General features: G+C 37.5%; 1 protein-coding gene across 2 annotated transcripts in view; it reads left to right on the top strand.

The window, feature by feature from the left end:
• The window catches only part of ABCD3 (ATP binding cassette subfamily D member 3), a 79,106-nt gene extending 71,799 nt beyond the window's left edge, over positions 1–7,307 (top strand). For both annotated transcript variants that reach the window (XM_040232269.1, XM_040232271.1), the window contains exons 21-23: positions 1,288–1,392; positions 3,778–3,834; positions 5,832–7,307. In XM_040232269.1, the coding sequence (XP_040088203.1) occupies positions 1,288–1,392; positions 3,778–3,834; positions 5,832–5,909 (240 nt within the window). In that variant the 3' untranslated portion in view covers positions 5,910–7,307. The remainder of the gene's footprint in view (positions 1–1,287; positions 1,393–3,777; positions 3,835–5,831) is intronic.
• Positions 7,308–17,753: the final 10,446 nt, after the last annotated feature.

The following is a 17,753-nucleotide window of genomic DNA, read 5'->3' as shown; positions in this document are numbered from 1 at the left end:
GCTGGGGGAAAGTGAGTAGACGTCACAGGGCTGACTTGGACTAAAGATCGGGGTAGGGGAGGAGAAGACCAGGGAGGACTCACAGCTTTCTAGCTTGAGCAGCTGCTCTGAAGTGTTCAGTATAGGGTGGAGGAAATCGATGAATGGATTCAAGGGGGAAATCTAGGAAATCTGTTGAGTTTTAGATGTTTAAAGTCTGTGAGTCCTGTAAGATTCCACATAGAAAGATTAAATAGGAATTTTTATGTATCAACCTGGAAATTAGAACAGAAGTATGGGTGGGAGAGATATTTGGGGGAGTTTACAAATGTAAATAATATTTGAAATCATGAGACGTGAAAAGATCACTCAGAGAAACAAAATAGGAAAAACAGAAGAGGGCCTAGAAATTAACCCTCAGGGACCCCAACATTTAATGGTCCAGCAAAAGAAAAAATCCTGGAAAAGAAACTTGAGAAAACAGCTTAAGATACCTGAAACGCCATGGTCTCACTCTCACTTTCTCAAGGAGGGAATGGGCACCTGAGTTCAGTGTTGCAGAGAAGACAAATTGGGCAGGGATAGAAAGTGCCCACTATCATCGAGATTGGTGTTAGGAGGCAGATGACAATTTGGAATGTCTGTTAGACAAAGGGTCAGTATAAATAATTCCTGGAAAATAAAATACATATGGAAAATAAACAGCAACATGTTCAGCATTCCTGCTAATCAAAGAAATGTTAAGCTGTAACAGTCTTGATGTTAATTTTCAATTATAAAATTTACATAGACTTTTAAAAATGAACATGCCCAATATTGACCACAGGGATATATATACAACATGTGCACTCAGACATTATTGGTAGGAATATACATTCACAACTTAATATTTGTTGGCATTACTTAAAAAATAGACTGTTTAAAAAAAGTTTTTGCATTGAGTTATCTGTAGTCTGAATTCTAAGAGTTCATTAAAATGTGTATCCTCTAATCTTGTTTAGAGAATTTTTTAATATTAATTTAAAACTCGACTTCATCTCATATCAGTCAAAAGCTTTTGCTTTACTCTTAACAGTATTTCCCATGTATTACATTTTTCCCTTTGCTTGGGAAGACAATGAAAGCAATCAAGTTTCTTTATGTTGTTTTTGTTTCTGAGAAGTAAATTTTTTGAGTTAGAATATGTTTCCTTCTTTGTTTACAAGAATATAAATGTATATTTAATTTAAAGTAAATCTGTTTTAGCTTACTAATTTAATTCAGTAGTATGATATTTGATTATACAGAGTATTCCCTTTCATGCTTCAGATGGCAAGATTATTTTATCATAAGCCCCAGTTTGCTATTTTGGATGAATGTACAAGTGCAGTTAGTGTGGATGTGGAAGACTACATTTACAGTCATTGTCGAAAGGTAAGTGTGATAAATTCTCAGCCCCTGCTCCCAGTTTACTCTGTGTCCAGCCAGATATGTATCCAAAGAGAAGATTCTATGTTATGAAGTGACAAAATTGCTATCAAAGGAAGGTATCTTGTTTTCATAAAGATTTTAAACTGATAAATAGATAGGACTAAAAGAGAAAATTGTCAGTGAGTTCTGTATATAATTCTTTCTAGCCATGTGTTAGATATAAAATAAATATTAAAAATTTTCCCCTTTAATCTCATTCCCTATCCTCAGTGTTAATAATATTTTCTTAATTTGTTCCATTAGCTTTACCTAAATATCGTTTGTTTTTTTTAATAAAGAAAAATTTTAAAAATTTTTAATTAAAAAAATTGGCTGATTATTTGGCAACTTTTAATGTATCTATTTTTTTTGTCTGGCCTGGTCAATATTTTACTAAGGCTTCTTTTAGTATAGTAGTCTTTTATTATTATTTTTTTTAATCCATTTGTCTATACGATTTTCAGATTGGAAGGTATTAAGAGGTGTTTGTGGAATTCTCTTATACATAAAACAATGTAGTCTCTATTTGATTAGTGACTTAGAAGCGCCATGCTGTTTCCTCTTATATCTAGCTGTAGGCTGCAAGTCTGCATAAAATATACAATTCTCCTGTGTATAGATTGCATTTAAAAGAAAAAAATTCCTGTGGGGCCCCCGGTTGATAAATTGTATTACTTAAATGGCACTTGAAAATGGATAAACATGAAATGAGGTATGAACTTAAAACTCCTTTACAGCTACAAAACCAGTACAAACTTACAAATTAAGTACCTAAGAAATTTTAAAACAGTTTCAAAATGTAGCATTAGAAAGACATTTGATACTATTTTGCTGAAACTAAACTACTGGTTTGGATTTAATGTGAGGTCCAAATATAATATGGAGAGGTCCAGATCTTGTTTTGAATTTTGCTTATGTATTTTGACTTAAAGAATTCTGTAGTAAAGAATGCCTTCATTCAGTTGAGATCTGATCTAATTATTTTAGAATTATAAGAGAAATAATATCTGAAGGAAGCTTTCAAAAATCACATCTGTGTTGCACCATTGAAATATATGTTTTATTAATAACTGACAGTATACTTGTCATGCAGTTTCTGACCTGTCTGATAACCTTTCCTTTGGCACCCGAACTTATTACACATTAAAAGTTTTAAATGATACCAGTTTAAGTCATCACATGGTACCAGCAGAAGTGTATACACGAACCTAGGTACTTAAATTTCATGATAGAAGTGATAAGAAGAATATACTTACCCAAATTCTTTTTAATTCTCAAAATGAAAATAAGATTTGGAACTCATGGTGGAGATTTCCTGGTTACCCTAGCCTGTTTCTCAGCCTTGAGAGACCCATGTTGAGAAACCGTGATCCTAGAGCAGCGTTGCTCGGTCTCAGCACTATTGACATTTTGGGTGGATTATTCTTAGTTATGGGAGGCTGTCCTCCGCTTTGTGGGATGTTTGGCAACATTTTTATCTCAACTCATTAGATGTCTCTAGCACTGTTAGTTTTGACAATCAGAAGACCTTGAAATGTGTCCCCTGTGGGGCGAAATATCCTGCCTCTTCTCCCCGGCTGAGAGTCACTGATCCAGAGCAACTAGCTACATCTCTTGATGTTGTTTTGAAAATCTGAAGAATGGTCCATCAACCCTAATTCACAGTCTAAAATCCAGTAAGCTTTTAAAACTGAAAAAGATTTTTCATTGTTTTGTGGCAAGCTTACTGGGTAGCCAGAGCTGGCCTGAACTAATAGAAGATTTTTAAGCCCTTTTATTGATATTTATCTTACCGAATGTCCATGTCCATATGTGTTGCTGCAGAAACATTGATATGTTAATTTCAGAATTCTACCGCAGAACCCTCTGGGAGTGGTAAATGTTGCTTTTCCAAAGTCTGAATTCTATGACATGTTCCAAAATAAGGGGTTCTAGTAAAGATTATACTATATTTGAAAAACAGATTTATTGTAGGCAATACTATATTGATTTAATTTTCCTGATTTTGACCTTTTGCTATTTTTACCATCCTTATGCTCTTTTCATATATTTTTCACAATAAAATAGAAAATATGCTAGGATATATATTTTGTGCCCAAAACAAAATAATACACTTAATTAAGCTAGTAACTGTTTAGTTTTTTTTCTTTCTTAGACTTTATTGATACTTGTTAGTTTTTATTATGTAGTTGAAGGCCTATACTTTGTGTTACTTTAAACATTTGGTATCAGTTGATTTTTAACTATAGCTACCGAAGCCAGTCATCTTAACAGCTTAAATTATATAAACTAATTTAATTTGTAACTCTGTGTTATTGATGTAAACCTAAATCATTTTCCTTGTATTAGGTTGGCATTACCCTCTTCACTGTGTCACATAGAAAGTCTCTTTGGAAACACCATGAGGTTTGTATTTCTTATATTGAATGGTATGGTGAGAGTTTGTTTTATTTTCAAATATGAATTTAGGTGATTATGACTTTAGATTTCTTGGTGTGTGTTCCATTATAGATATATAATTTAAGGGGAAAAGGTGATTCTAATTCATTGTTATAAAATAGCATTTTTATAAATATTATTGTAGTTGTCAATTTTGAGGGCTATAATATATATTAACATGGATAGTCTCTAGTTGTATAGGAAAGGTATTAGAGAACCAGTTAATGATTCTCCAGTTTTATAGATCACTGTTACGTAGTGAACTGACTAAAATGTACATAATCTGATCACAGCCTTTTCTTACCATTCTCTATTGACCAAAAAGAAAGAGTCTTAAGAAGGATCAGATGGCAAAAAGTTTAGGGACAGCTTTAGTAGAAATCAGGACTACAAGGAGGAAACTATAATATTAGCTGTTTATCATCACATACTATAATAAAATAGAATTCATTAAGTGGTCACTCTAATTTACAAAGATACTACAGTGAGTTTTATAGCAGTTCAGGTTCTCCAGCAGTGTCATAGTGCCATTCTCTCTCCTAATGTAAAATGATCAACCCTGAAGAATAAACCCAGCTTAGTTCATTTTTTCTTTCTTTCCTTTTTTTCTTTCTTTCTCCCTGCTTTCTTTCTCTCGCTCTTTTTCTTTCTTCCTCCCTCCTTCTCTTTTTTTCTCTCTTTCCTTCCTCCTTTCCTTCCTAAATGATACAGAATTTCAGGTGAAAGAAAGGGTGTGAGGTAAGGCTACCTTGTCCCATAAAATACACCTGATTGAGCTCCTTTTCTAAAAAAAGCCAAATACTGGGCTAAGTGTTACGAGGGATGCAGAGTACTGTCTTTGGTCTCAGGAATATTATGGTCCAAATGATAGTGTACAGATGGTTAAATGAAGACCATGGAATTTGAAGTCAGAATACCTGGGTTTAGGCAACACTGTTTCTGACACTGTTTCTTCTGTATAATAGAGTTACTGATCCTTGCCCAGCTGTCTCATAGGTTACCATGAGGATCAGATGTAGTCTGTATGAAAGCTCTTAATAAACTTTAATGAAATTGTGTATAGCTGTTGACTTTTAAAGATAGTTTTATAATGGCACATTATAATTTTCCCATTTTTGTTAATTGAATGGAAGACTAACTGGATATCAAGGCAGTTTAAAATATATCCAAGCCTTTGTGTTTTCACAGAAGTTCATAAACATTACAACCATAGGATGGTGAAAGGACTTGGCTTTCCCCTTTCCTCTTCTCCTGGAGGTGTAGACAAGTAGCAAAGTAACCGTCGGATCAGTGGCCATGTGATGGAGTGGGTGACACAAAGAACTGCAGTGTTGAGTCCAAAATAGCTTAAACTAACAATATGGAAAACTGGAAAAAAGAAGATCTTTTCAGTAAACAAAAAAACCACTAACTCAAACAGAAGGCTTTGTAGCTGCTATCCTAAGCATCTTTGTAGGATGGAATTATATGGGCTCTTTTCCTCCTTTGCCAAGTCAACAAATGAACAAAAAGCCTTAAGTTAGAGGATCTGAACTGATCTGGGAAACCAGCTAAAGTAAATGTTTTAGAGGCTGTCCTATCTGATGGGCTTGCACGTAGCGCAGTTGCACCTCTGTTGACCAGGTCCTTGGTTATGGAGTGACAGAAGCATTCTAATTTGTGGGATGCTTACAGATTTGGTTCCTTTAAAATGAATAAGGAAGTCTGGTATTGTAGTTCTCATAATGGAAAGTGCTATATCCACTACAAGCAGAGGTATTTTGTGACTATTTTTAAAAAGAGCAGACTTTGTCATTTAGTCTTTCCTTGGAAAATGGTATGCATTTCTGAGTATAAACTTCTGAAAATTTTAGTGGCTTAAAATGCTTGTTACCGGTCATTTTCTTGTATGATAACCTCTACATAAATTCCTGACTGAAAGAAGATTCTCATTTATTGATTTCTTTCTCCCTTCTTTCCTGTAGTACTACCTGCATATGGATGGCAGAGGCAATTATGAATTCAAACAGATAACAGAAGATACAGTTGAATTTGGCTCCTAGAACCCAGAGAACTGTATTGTACCAGCTTCAATGAAATAATTACACAATACAGTTAGAAATACAAAGTACATTGTAAAATAAAGTTGAGCTTGTTTTTTAAAACAAAGCAACAAATTAGGTACCAAATAATCAAGAACAAGTTATTGAAACATTTAATATTATATAGGATATTGCTAATTGTGTATATGTTGGTTTAATTATTAATATGTACTAAGAATGTCCTTATTCTTGTGGTTAAAAACCTGCCTAAATTAAATTGGGCTTAAATCAGTGTAACCTGATTCATCCTGGGATGTAAACCATTTGAAGTCAGCTACTTTGACTTTGACGGCTCTATGTTTTCCTTCAATGAAGAACCCTATTTAAAACTGGGGTCATCGCTTGTCCTGTTCTAACCAGAGTCTTGAGTTTCATTTTCTTGTGTCCCATGATAGCGGGAAACAAATCACAGTGTTTTATCAAAATGTGCATCTTGGCGTAATGGCATTTATGACACCGTGGCAGAGTTCTTGGGCTGCCACAGTTATCCTCATTCCTTGCATATGTCTTGGGGTGCACTGGACTCCAGGAAAGCCATTTGAATTTTCTTTGCCTAAGTAATAAATATGCCCCTCACAGTCTTCAGTATTGAGTTGTCTTGGGGGTTCTTTGTGATGATGCAACGAAAGTACATGTGCATTCTTGCTTACAGGGGAGGGTTACTGTGTTTCCACCTAGTCTTCTCAGTGATTGGGATATTAAAACACAAAGTCCTTACATGTCAAGTTCAAAGGCTTCTGAGATTTTTAGAATTTTTAATGAATTGAGTGGATTTGTGTATGTTAGAAACCCATTCATTAGATGCATGGTGGTTACATGGTGTTAAACTCCAGATGAGCCTTAAGAATGCAACTACATGAAGTGAAGCACTGAGTATGCAACATTATCACTGTCTTTGACCGTGATTGTATGTTTAAGAAGTCTGTTATAAAATTATGCACGTGGGTGAATTATGTTTCCTGAGGCACTGGTTTATCTCTGTGAATCTTTAATAACTTTTTTATATTGGGTTATTATATTGAACTATATCCTAAGAGAAATCAATTTTATCTCACCAAACCACCATTAATGACTATGTGTATTATTTGCACAGGGAGAACTGCAATTGAGTATTATCAATAAGCTAGATATGAAATCAGTTTTATCAAACTGGGATTCAGAAAGGGGCTTTTTATATTCTTGTTTTTGCATAACTGGTTTTGGTTTTTTTGCAGAATTAACTCTAAGAATCACCAACTACTGAAGTAAAACTTGTACTGATTCCATAATACATGACATTCAGTTTTTACAACTTCTGTTTAGCAAACTTGTATACTTATTTTCTGTTCAGATTAAAAAAGAATCAGATATCCTATACAATCTTTGCTCGTTCTTTTTATTCTGGTATATAAATCCTAGATAGTTCATATAAAGTTCATACAGTCTTGACTTGAAAAATACAAAAATAAAAATTCAGGGGGGCCTTTTTGGCACCCAGTGTCTCATTTTTAAAAAGTTTATCAAATGTGGTTTCATTGAAATGAATTCCTTTTTAGAAAAGTCATGAAAAAACCTTAGGTGTACTTCAGAAATGCTACCAAATAGTCAGGGGATCTTGAAAGATCATATCAGTCCTAGGGAAGATTTTATGACATGGGGGAAGTTTCAGATTATCAGATTTCTAAGTTACCCTAAACCTACTAATAGAAATATTTTCCTAACTGCCCTGTTATTCCTCTCGCGATCAAAAAAAAGTTTCTCCTTGATTTTTTCTTCCCTATAAATTAAAAATTGCCTCACCATTTGAGGTGTGAAAGAAGTTCCCTGGAGAATCACCATGTACATTAACTTGATAGTTCTAGCTGCTACTGCTAAGTCACCTCGGTCGTGTCCAACTCTGTGCGACCCCATAGATGGCAGCCCACCAGGCTCCCCAGTCCCTGGGACTCTCCAGGCAAGAACACTGGAGTGGGTTGCCATTTCCTTCTCTAATGCATGAAAGTGAAAAGTGAAAGAGAAGTCACTCAGTCATGTCCGACTCTTAGCGACCCCATGGACTGCAGCCTACCAGGCTCCTCCATCCATGGGATTTTCCAGGCAAGAGTACTGGAGTGGGGTGCCATCACCTTCTCCATGATAGTTCTAGGAAGACTTAAAGGAATCCAGTGTTTCCAGGATGTGATTGACCATGGGACATCTTTTTCCACATAATCCTGTTAGCATCATCCATAGACTGCAGTGGGAAATAAATGGCAGTTTAATCTGCAAATAGATGGGGAAACAGTGGAAACAGTGAAATACTTTATTTTTTGAGGCTCCAAAATCACTGAAGATGGTTACTGCAGCCATGAAATTAAAAGATGCTTAGTCCTTGGAAGAAAAGTTATGACCAACCTAGACAGCATATTAAAAAGCAGAGACATTACTTTGCCAACAAAGGTCCATCTAGTCAAAGCTATGGTTTTTCCAGTGGTCATGTGTGGATGTGAGAGTTGGACTATAAAGAAAGCTGAGCACCAAAGAATTGATGCTTTTGAACTGTGGTGTTGGAGAAGACTCTCGAGAGTCCCTTGGACTGCAAGGAGATCCAACCAGTCCATCCTAAAGGAAATCAGTCCTGAATATTCATTGGAGAAGCTGAAACTCCAGTACTTTGGCTGCCTGATGCAAAGAGCTGACTGATTTAAAAGACCCTGATGCTGGGAAAGACTGAAGGCAGGAGAAGGGGACAACAGAGCATGAGATGTTGGTTGGCATCACCGACTCAATGGACATGAGTTTGGTAAACTCCGGGAGTTGGTGATGGACAGGGAGGCTGGAGTGCTGCAGTCCATGGGCTCTCAAAGAGTCGGACACAGCTGAGCGACTGAACTGAACTAACTGAAGCTAAAGATAAGGGCATTCATCCATGAGCAACACTGCATGTCAAGTTTATCACTTGGTTCTCAAAGCAAGCTTCTACTTTTATATGAGAAAACGGGGATGTAAACAACCAGCATTGTATGCTGTGCACTAGACAGAATAGCAAGTACCCGGGGTTTGCCTCTATAGGGGAGGTAACATTTTATCTCTACCCTCTTAGAGGTAAAATTCTTAGGCTGGGCCGAAGAATTAAGTTGGCATAAGACAGATTAACAGATAAAAAACAGACGCAATTATTTAAGTTTTATGGGGGCCCTTAAAGCCCCAAAGAAGTGGCTAAATTAAAGCTGATGATGCTGCAAAGAGAGGTGACTGTGGAAAAGTAACTGGAGAGCCTAGAGGAAGGTAAGCATTATTTTAATAAGGTTTGTCTAGAATTCTGTCAGCCTCAACATCCTGTCCTTGGAAAGAGTGTTATTTTCCTTCTGGTGTAGGAAGGACATCTTGTCTATGGGGTTTTTTACTTCCTGTTTTTAGGAAGAAAGGGGGAAGAGTCAGAGTGATCTTCCTGCACCAGCTGTTTTAAGTGCCTTTAACTCAAACTAGTCCTTGTTGCAAAGTGGGTATTTTGGGATGACAAATCCTGCCACCCTTCACCTCCACCCTACTTAACGATTAGCATTTGACTTAAAACTGTGGCGGTGGTATAACATCTGTCATTTCCTTATATAATTTTTAACTTTTAAATTTGATGTTTAAAACCATAATTTGCTAAAAACAGAATGAATTTTCTTCTAGTGGATGGACTTCAGCATTGTTAACTGTAGGATACGGTTTACATTTTTCCCTATGTCAGTTATTTTTCCTTTGTGAAGAATTGAAATGCTCTAACCTGTAAACAAGCATGTCACTGAATAAATTCTAGTACCAGAAATCAGTGAATAACAGCCCCTCCCCATGCCCTGAGGGCAACCATTTTTAACTTCTAATTGTTTTGTGGTGGTTTTTATTTTTTAGATAGTGTGTTACATAACTGTTTTTTAAATTTATCAGTTTTAGGCATTCCCTACTGCCTGTATTCCTGTCACACCCACCACATATAGTTAAATCATTTTAAAAAATTTGTAAACACTCTATTGTAATATAATATGTAAACAGAAAAGCCCATAAATCTTAGGCTCATTGAATTTTTAGAAAATGTTCATACTCATTACCATCCCCACCCAGATCAAGAAATAGGACATTGTCACACTTCAAGACCACTTTCATGTCTTCATTCAATCATGACTGTAAAAACCATTTTATTAAGACTTATAAACTTGGTACCTATTTTTGAGCTTCATATTGTAATTAAATACCCTTTGTGTGTGTTTTCTTCCCGTCAACCTTGTAAAAATGACTGATGCATCTTAGATGTGGCAATAGTGCCTTCACTTTTATTTGCTGTGTAATATTTAATTATATGAATAGATGACACTTCATGAATCTTACCATCAATGGGCATTGTGCTTTCTCTTTGGAGCTATTACAAATAGTTCCTATAGTCCTTATGCATGTCTTTTGGTGCACATACATATTCATTTTTGGAATGTAATGTATTCAACTTTGGTACGTACACCACCACCAAACTGTTCACTGAAGTGCCATTTTGACACTCCCACTGTAAGTGTATGAGAATCTGGTTTCCCAGTCCTTGGTATTATGAATGCTTTTTCTCTTTTATTTATGTACTTTTAGCCATCAACAGTGAATCATCATGGTTTCATTTTGCATTTCCCTGACCAGTAACAAGATTGAATTCATTTCATGTTTCCATTTGGATATCCTCCTTTTTGAAGGGGCCATTTAAATCTTTGGGCCTCCTTTTATGAATTGTCCTATTGATGTTAGAGATTTATATGTATTCTGAACATGAGTCCTTTATTAGATGAATGTTTAAATATCAAAGTACATGTTTATTGTTTATTTGACAACTATACTATAAGATGGTTATAATGATCCCCAGAAAGGTAAGTTAAGATTAATAGCACTAAGTAAATTATTCAGCTTATATAAAAAGTAAATGACAGACCAACAATTTGAGTTCTAAATTGTCTGATTACAAAACAAGCTGGTCCTTCTTAATTATCTATTTTATACATAGTAGTGTGTATATGTTAATCCCAAATTCCTGATTTATTCCTCTCCCTGCAACCTGCCCTTTTGGGTAACCATAAGTGTGTTTTATATGTTTGTGAGTCTGTCTAGGTTTTGTAAATAATTTCATTTGTATCATTTTTTTAGATTTCACATATTAATGATATATATTTGTCTTTCTCTGACTGGCTTCACTTAGTTTGATTATCTCTGTGTTGTAACAAATGGTGTTATTTCATTCTTTATGTCTGAGTAATATTCTGTGGTATATATATACCACATTATATTTATCCTTTCATCTGTCCATGGGTGTTTAGGTTGCTTCCCTGTCTTGGGTATTGTAAATAATGCTGCAGTGAACATTGAGGTGCATGTATATTTTCAAATTATGGTATATGTTCTTTGGAAAAATGCCTGTTTGGATCTTCTGCCCACTTTTGGGATTAAATTGTTTGTTTTGATACTGAGCTGCATGAACTGTTTGTGTATTTTGGAGATTAATCCCTTGTTGGTCACATTCCTTGCACCTATTTTCTCCCATTCTATAGTTTATCTTTTCATTTTGTGTGTAGTTTCCTTTGCTTTGTAAAAACTTTTAAGTTGAATTAGGACCCATTAGTTTATGTTTGTTTTTATTTTCGTTACTCTCAGAAGTGAATCCAAAAAGATATTTCTGCAATTTATGTCAGAGTGTCCTGCCTATGTTTCCTCTAAGTATTTTATAGTATCCAGTCTTACATTTTGGTCTTTAATCCATTCTGAGTTTATTTTTGTATATGGTGTTAGAGAATGTTCTAATTTCATTCTTTTACATATAGTTGTCCAGTTTTTCCAGTACCACTTATTGAAGAGAATATCTTTTCTCCACTGTACATTCCTGCCTCCTTTGTTTTAGATTAATTGACCATAGGTGCTTAGGTTTATGATTGTTTTGCTAGTGTCTTAATTTCAAAGGCATTTCCGTTTGTACTCTCCTCACAGCACCAAAGAATTGATGCTTTTGAACTGTGGTTTTGGAGAAGCCTCGAGAGTCCCTTGGACTGCAAGGAGATCCAACCAGTCCATTCTAAAGGAGATCAGTCCTGGGTATTCATTGGAAGGACTGATGCTAAAGCTGAAACTCCAATACTTTAGCCACCTCATGTGAAGAGTTGACTCATTGGAAAAGACCCTGATGCTGGGAGGGATTGGGGGCAGGAGGAGAAGGGGACGACAGAGGATGAGATGGCTGGATGGCATCACTGACTCGATGGACATGAGTTTGAGTGAACTCTGGGAGTTGGTGATGGACAAGGAGGCCTGGCGTGCTGCAATTCATGGGGTCACAAGGAGTCGGACACGACTGAGCGACTGAACTCAACTGAACACAGTTATTAGTTTTGATATCATACTTGTGTGCGGATGATTCCTGCTTTTACTGTATTTTTGCCTTTACTAGTGAGCTTTCCCATTAATAATTTTCTTGTTTGTAGCTGTGGTCTTGTCTTTTCTACTTAGAAAAGTTCTTTTAGCATTTGTTGGGAAGCTGGTTTGGTGGTGCTGAATTCTCTTAGATTTTTCCTGTTTGTAAAGCTTTCAATTTCTCTGTTGAATCTGAATGAGAACCTTGCTGGGTAGAGTATTCTTGGTTGTAGGTTTTCTCCTTTTGTCACTATAAAAAAATACTGTGCTACTTCCTGTTAGGCTGCAGTTTCTGCTGCAAAATCAGCTGATAACCTTATGGGGATTCCCTTATAATTTGTTGCTTTTGCCTGTTGCTTTTAATGTTTTTTCTTTAACTTTTATTGTTTAATTTCTTTAATGTTGTCTTTGGTTTTTATCAAGTTGATTATCATGTGTCTCGGCATGTTCTTTTTTTGGATTTATTGTGTATGGGGCTCTCTGTGCTTCTTGGACTTGGGTGGCTATTTCCTTTCCCACACTAGGGAAGTTTTCAGCTACTATGTCTTTGGGTATTTTTTTCAGGCTCTTTCTCTCTTCTCCTTTGGGACCTCTGTTATGTAAATGTTGGTGCATTTAAGTGTGTCCCAGAGGTCTCTTAAACTGTTCTCATTGGTTTTCATTCTGTTTTCTTTATTCTGTTCCACAGCAGTAATTTCCATCATTCTGTCTTCCAGCTCACTTATCCATGGTTCTGCCTCATTTATTCTACTATTGATTCCTTTTTGTGTATTTTTCATGTCAATTATTGTGTTGTTCAACTGTTCTTTATATCTTCTAGCTCTTTGTTAAGTATTTCTTCTATCTTCTCAGTCTGTGCCCCCATTCTTTCTCCAAAATCACGGATCATCTTTACACTCATTACTCTTGAGTTCCTTTTCAGGTAATTACTTATCTCTGCTTCACTTAGCTATTCTTCTGGGGTTTTGTCTTGTTCCTTCATCTGGAACATATTCCTCTGCTGTCTCATTTTGTCTAACTTATTGTGTGTGTGACCTCCCGTCCTGGGAATGCAGGGTTGTAGGTCCTTTTGCTTCTGGTGTCTGCCTCTTGGTGGGTGAGGCTGATCTAGAAACTTGTGTAGGCTTCTTAGTGGGAAGGACTAGTGCCTGCCCACTGGTGGGTGGAACTGAGTCTTGTCTGTCTCTCCAGCGGGCAGTGCTGTGTCAACAGGTGTGTTTGCAGGTGGCTGTGGACTCAGGAAGACTTTAGGCAGCCTGTCCCCTGTCTCACCCTATTTGTTGTCTGCCTGAGGCATCCCAGCACTGGCGCCTGCGGGCTGTTGGAGTGCCTCCGCCACTGGTGTCCTTGTCCCCACAATGAGCCATAGCCGCACCCTGCCCCTACATCTCCCAGAGTCCCTCCAAGACCACGAGGTGCTTCTGGCCCAGGCTCCTAGGAAGTCGCTGCTTTCCCCCTGGGTCCTGTGCACATGAGATTTGTGTGTACCCTCCAAGAGTGGATTTTCTGTTTCCCCTTGTCCTGTAAAGTTCCTTTCATCAAGCCCCTCTGGCCTTCCAAACCAGATGCTCTGAGGGCTCCTCTACCTGATGCCAGACCCCCAGCCTGGGAAGCCTGATGGGGGCTCAGGACTCTAACTCCTGTGAGAGAAGCTCTGTGATGAAAGTATTCTCCAGCTTGTGGGTCGCTCACCTGGGAGGTATGGGATTTGATTAGGTCCCAGATCTCTCCTGCTGTCTCACTGTGGCTGCTGCTTTGTCTTTGAATGTAAAATATCTTTTTTGGTAGGTTCCAGTCTTTTTTGTCAATATGTGCATTTGTCTGTTTCTTCAGCAGATGGTTGTGATTTTGGTGTTTTTGTGAGAGGAGGTGAGCTCGAATCCTTCTACTCCATCATCTTGTCTCAGAACCCAAAGTATACTTTTAAGACAATGAGCATTTCTAAACATTAAAAAGAACATTTCATAATGATAAAGGCTTCATCAACCAATAACAAAACAAGACCCCACATATATATTGAACACAGCTAACCACCTTGACCTAATTAACATGTGCACCCAGCAGCTGCAAAATTCCTGAACATGATAGATTCCTCTGTTTATTTAAGACTTTCTCAATTCCTGTGAACTCCTTATTGCCAAATTCAGACTTAAATTGAAGAAAGTAGGGAAAACCACTAGACCATTCAGATATGACCTAAATCAAGTCCTTATGATTATACAGTGGAAGTGACAAATAGATTAAAGGGATTGAAGAACTATGGACGGAGGTTTATAACATTGTACAGAAGGCTGTGATCAAAACCATCCTGAAGAGAAAGATGCAAAAAGGCAAAAATTTGGTTGTCTGAGAAGGCCTTACAAATAGCTGAGAAAAGAAGAGAAGCAAAACGCAAAGGAGAAGAGGAAAGATATATCCATCTGAATGCAGAGTTCCAAAGAACAGCAAGGAGAGATAAGAAAGCCCTCCTCAGTGATCAATACAAATAAATAGAGGAAAACAATAGAATGGGAAAGTCTAGCAATCTCTTCAAGAAAATTAGAGCTACCAAGGGAACATTTCATGCAAAGATTGGTACAATTGGATACAATAAAAGACAGAAACAGGTGGAACTAACAGAAGTAGAAGATATTAAGAAGAGGTGGCAAGAATACATAGAAGAATTGTACAAAAAACATCTTAGTGACCCAGATAACCATGACGGTGTGATCACTCACCTAAAGCCAGATACCTGGAGTGTGAGGTCAAGTGGGCCTTAGGAAGCATCACTACAAACAAAGCTAGTGGAGGTGATGGAATTCCAGTTGAGCTATTTCAAGTTGTAAAAGATGATGCTGTGAAAGTGCTGCACTCAATATGCCAGCAAATTTGGAAAACTCAGCAGCAGCTGCAGGATTGGAAAATGTCTGTTTTCATTCCCATCCCAAAGAAAAGCAATGCCAAAGAATGTACACACTACTGCACAATTACCCTCATCTCACATGCTATCAAAGGAAGGTTCAAAATTCTCCAAGCTAGGCTTCACCAGTATGTGAACTGAGGACTTCCAGATGTTCAAGCTGGATTTAGAAAAGGCAGAGGAACCAGAGATCAAATTGCCAACATCCGTTGGACCATAGAAAATGCAAGAGAATTCCAGAAAAATATCTACTTCTGCTTTATTGAGTACTCCAAAACCTTTGACTGTGTGGATCACAACAAACTGTGGAAAATTCTTAAACAGATGGGAATACCAGCCCACCTGACCTGCCTCCTGAGAAATTTGTATGCAGGCCAAGAAGCAACAGTTAGAACTGGGCATATAACAACAAACTGACTCCAAATTGAGAAAGGAGTACATCAAGGCTGTATATTGTCACCCTGCTTCTTTTACTTTATGCAGAGTACCTCATGCAAAATGCCGAGCTGGATGAAGCACAAGCTGGAATCAAGATTGCTGGGAGAAATATCAATAACCTCAGATATGCAGATGACACCACGCTTATGAAAGAAAGTGAAGAGAAAATAAAGAGCCTCTTGATGAAAGTGAAAGAAGAGAGCGAAAAAGCTGGCTTAAAACTCAGCATTCAAAAAATGAAGATCATGGCATCCGGTCCCATCACTTCATGGCAAATAGATGGGGGAACAATGGAAACAATGACAGACTTATTTCCTTGGGCTCCAAAATCACTGCAGATGGTGACTGAAGCCATGAAATTAAAAAGATGCTCCTTGGAAGGAAAGCTATGATCAACCTAGACAGCATATTAAAAAGCAGAGATATTACTTTCCAACAAAGTTTCATTTAGTCAAAGATAGTTTTTTCTATGTTGTGTATGGATGTGAGAGTTGGACTATAAAGAAAGCTGAGCACTGAAGAATTGGTGCTTTTGAACTGTAGTGTTGGAGAAGACTCTTGAGAGTCCCTTGAACTGCAAGGAGATCAGTCAATCCTAAAGGAAATCAGTCCTGAATATTCATTGGAAGGACTGATGCTGGAGCTGGAGCTCCAATACTTTGGCCACCTGATGTGAAGAACTGACTCATTTGAAAAGACCCTGATGCTGGGAAAGATTGAGGGCAGGAGAAGGGGATGACAGGATGAGATGGTTGGATGGCATCACTGACTCGATGGACATGAGTTTGGGCAAGCTCCGGGAGTCGGTAACGGACAGAGAACCCTGGCAGGCTGTAGTCCATGGGGTCTCAAAGAGTCGGACATGACTGAGCAACTGAACTGAATGTTTTGTTGTTTTCAGTGTAGAGGTATTACATATTTTCATTAGCTTTATTGCTAGGCATTTGATGTTTGTTGATTGTATTTTATTTTCTGATCCTTGTATCTGTCTTATTTCCTAGTTGTTAGTTTTTATAAATGTGCCTTTGTGACAGATAGTGTCTTCCAAGGATGGGCCCACCCTACATGTTCTTTGTAGTGTGGGATCAACATACTGCATCGGGAAGCGAGGTCTCTATTCCCTCCCCTTGTGCCTGTAAACCTTTGTAACTTCTGGTGGTAAGCTCAGGGGCTTGGGAGTTGATCAAGGAGACAAGATCATGGGAGGCAGCACTTTATAAACTTTATTTGGGCAGCACTTGGACAGGATTGCATGAGAGAGGAAGTCCTTGAACATGTGAAAACTGACAGAACTAAGAAAAAATTAGTTCCAGAGATGGTGGCGTATAAGGCAGTAGGACAAGGGGACTCCCAGGGGGATCGTGGAAATCAGAGAAGGGTTCACATGTCTAGGTGATGTCCCTCAGCAGCAATTGCTCTGTGACAACAGTGGTTTGGGGTCTTACAGGATTATCTTACCTATGGTCAGCAGATGTTCAATACAATATCATGGGATATATAAAGTAGGTAGGCTCTGATCGGCTAAAACTATGGTTTGGGACTATATTTAAAGCAGTCAGTGTATGTGAGGGTTTGACTTAGTCACAGGTGACCTTTTAGCTAATCATCCTAACTTCCTGTGAAGAAATAAGCAACTCGGGAGCCATTATAGATGATTACTGAAGAGCTGTCTGGCTCATTTATTCTTCAAGAATACTTCTGCAATTGATAGAATACAGCAGAAGTTCCAGTTACATTATTTAAAATTAATGATCAGTGTTTCTTTTTTCCCAGTGTTTTTCTCTAATGAATCTGTAATTCTGTTTACTGCAGAACCAAACAGAAAACTATGTCCCTTTCTTACTGTCTTTCCACTCTAGTTTCTGATTGCCTTCCTTCAAAAAAAATTTTTTTTCCCCATTGTCAGATAACAATCTTCAACTATTCCCAGCTGTGCCACCATGTTAATGTTCTATTACTTGCCAGAGATAGTCTCCCCGGGGTCCTCTGTCCCTCTTCACTGTGGTTCTGTAGGCCCACCGAGCTATCAGCCTGACACTGAGCTCTCTTGCATTGCATCCCACATCTTCCTCTGGGATTTACTCACTTGT

Source organism: Oryx dammah, unplaced genomic scaffold, assembly GCF_014754425.2.
Source record: "Oryx dammah isolate SB20612 unplaced genomic scaffold, SCBI_Odam_1.1 HiC_scaffold_28, whole genome shotgun sequence".
Lineage (NCBI taxonomy): Eukaryota > Metazoa > Chordata > Mammalia > Artiodactyla > Bovidae > Oryx > Oryx dammah.
Note: the sequence above shows the minus strand (reverse complement) of the source record. Positions and strands in the feature narration are given on the sequence as shown.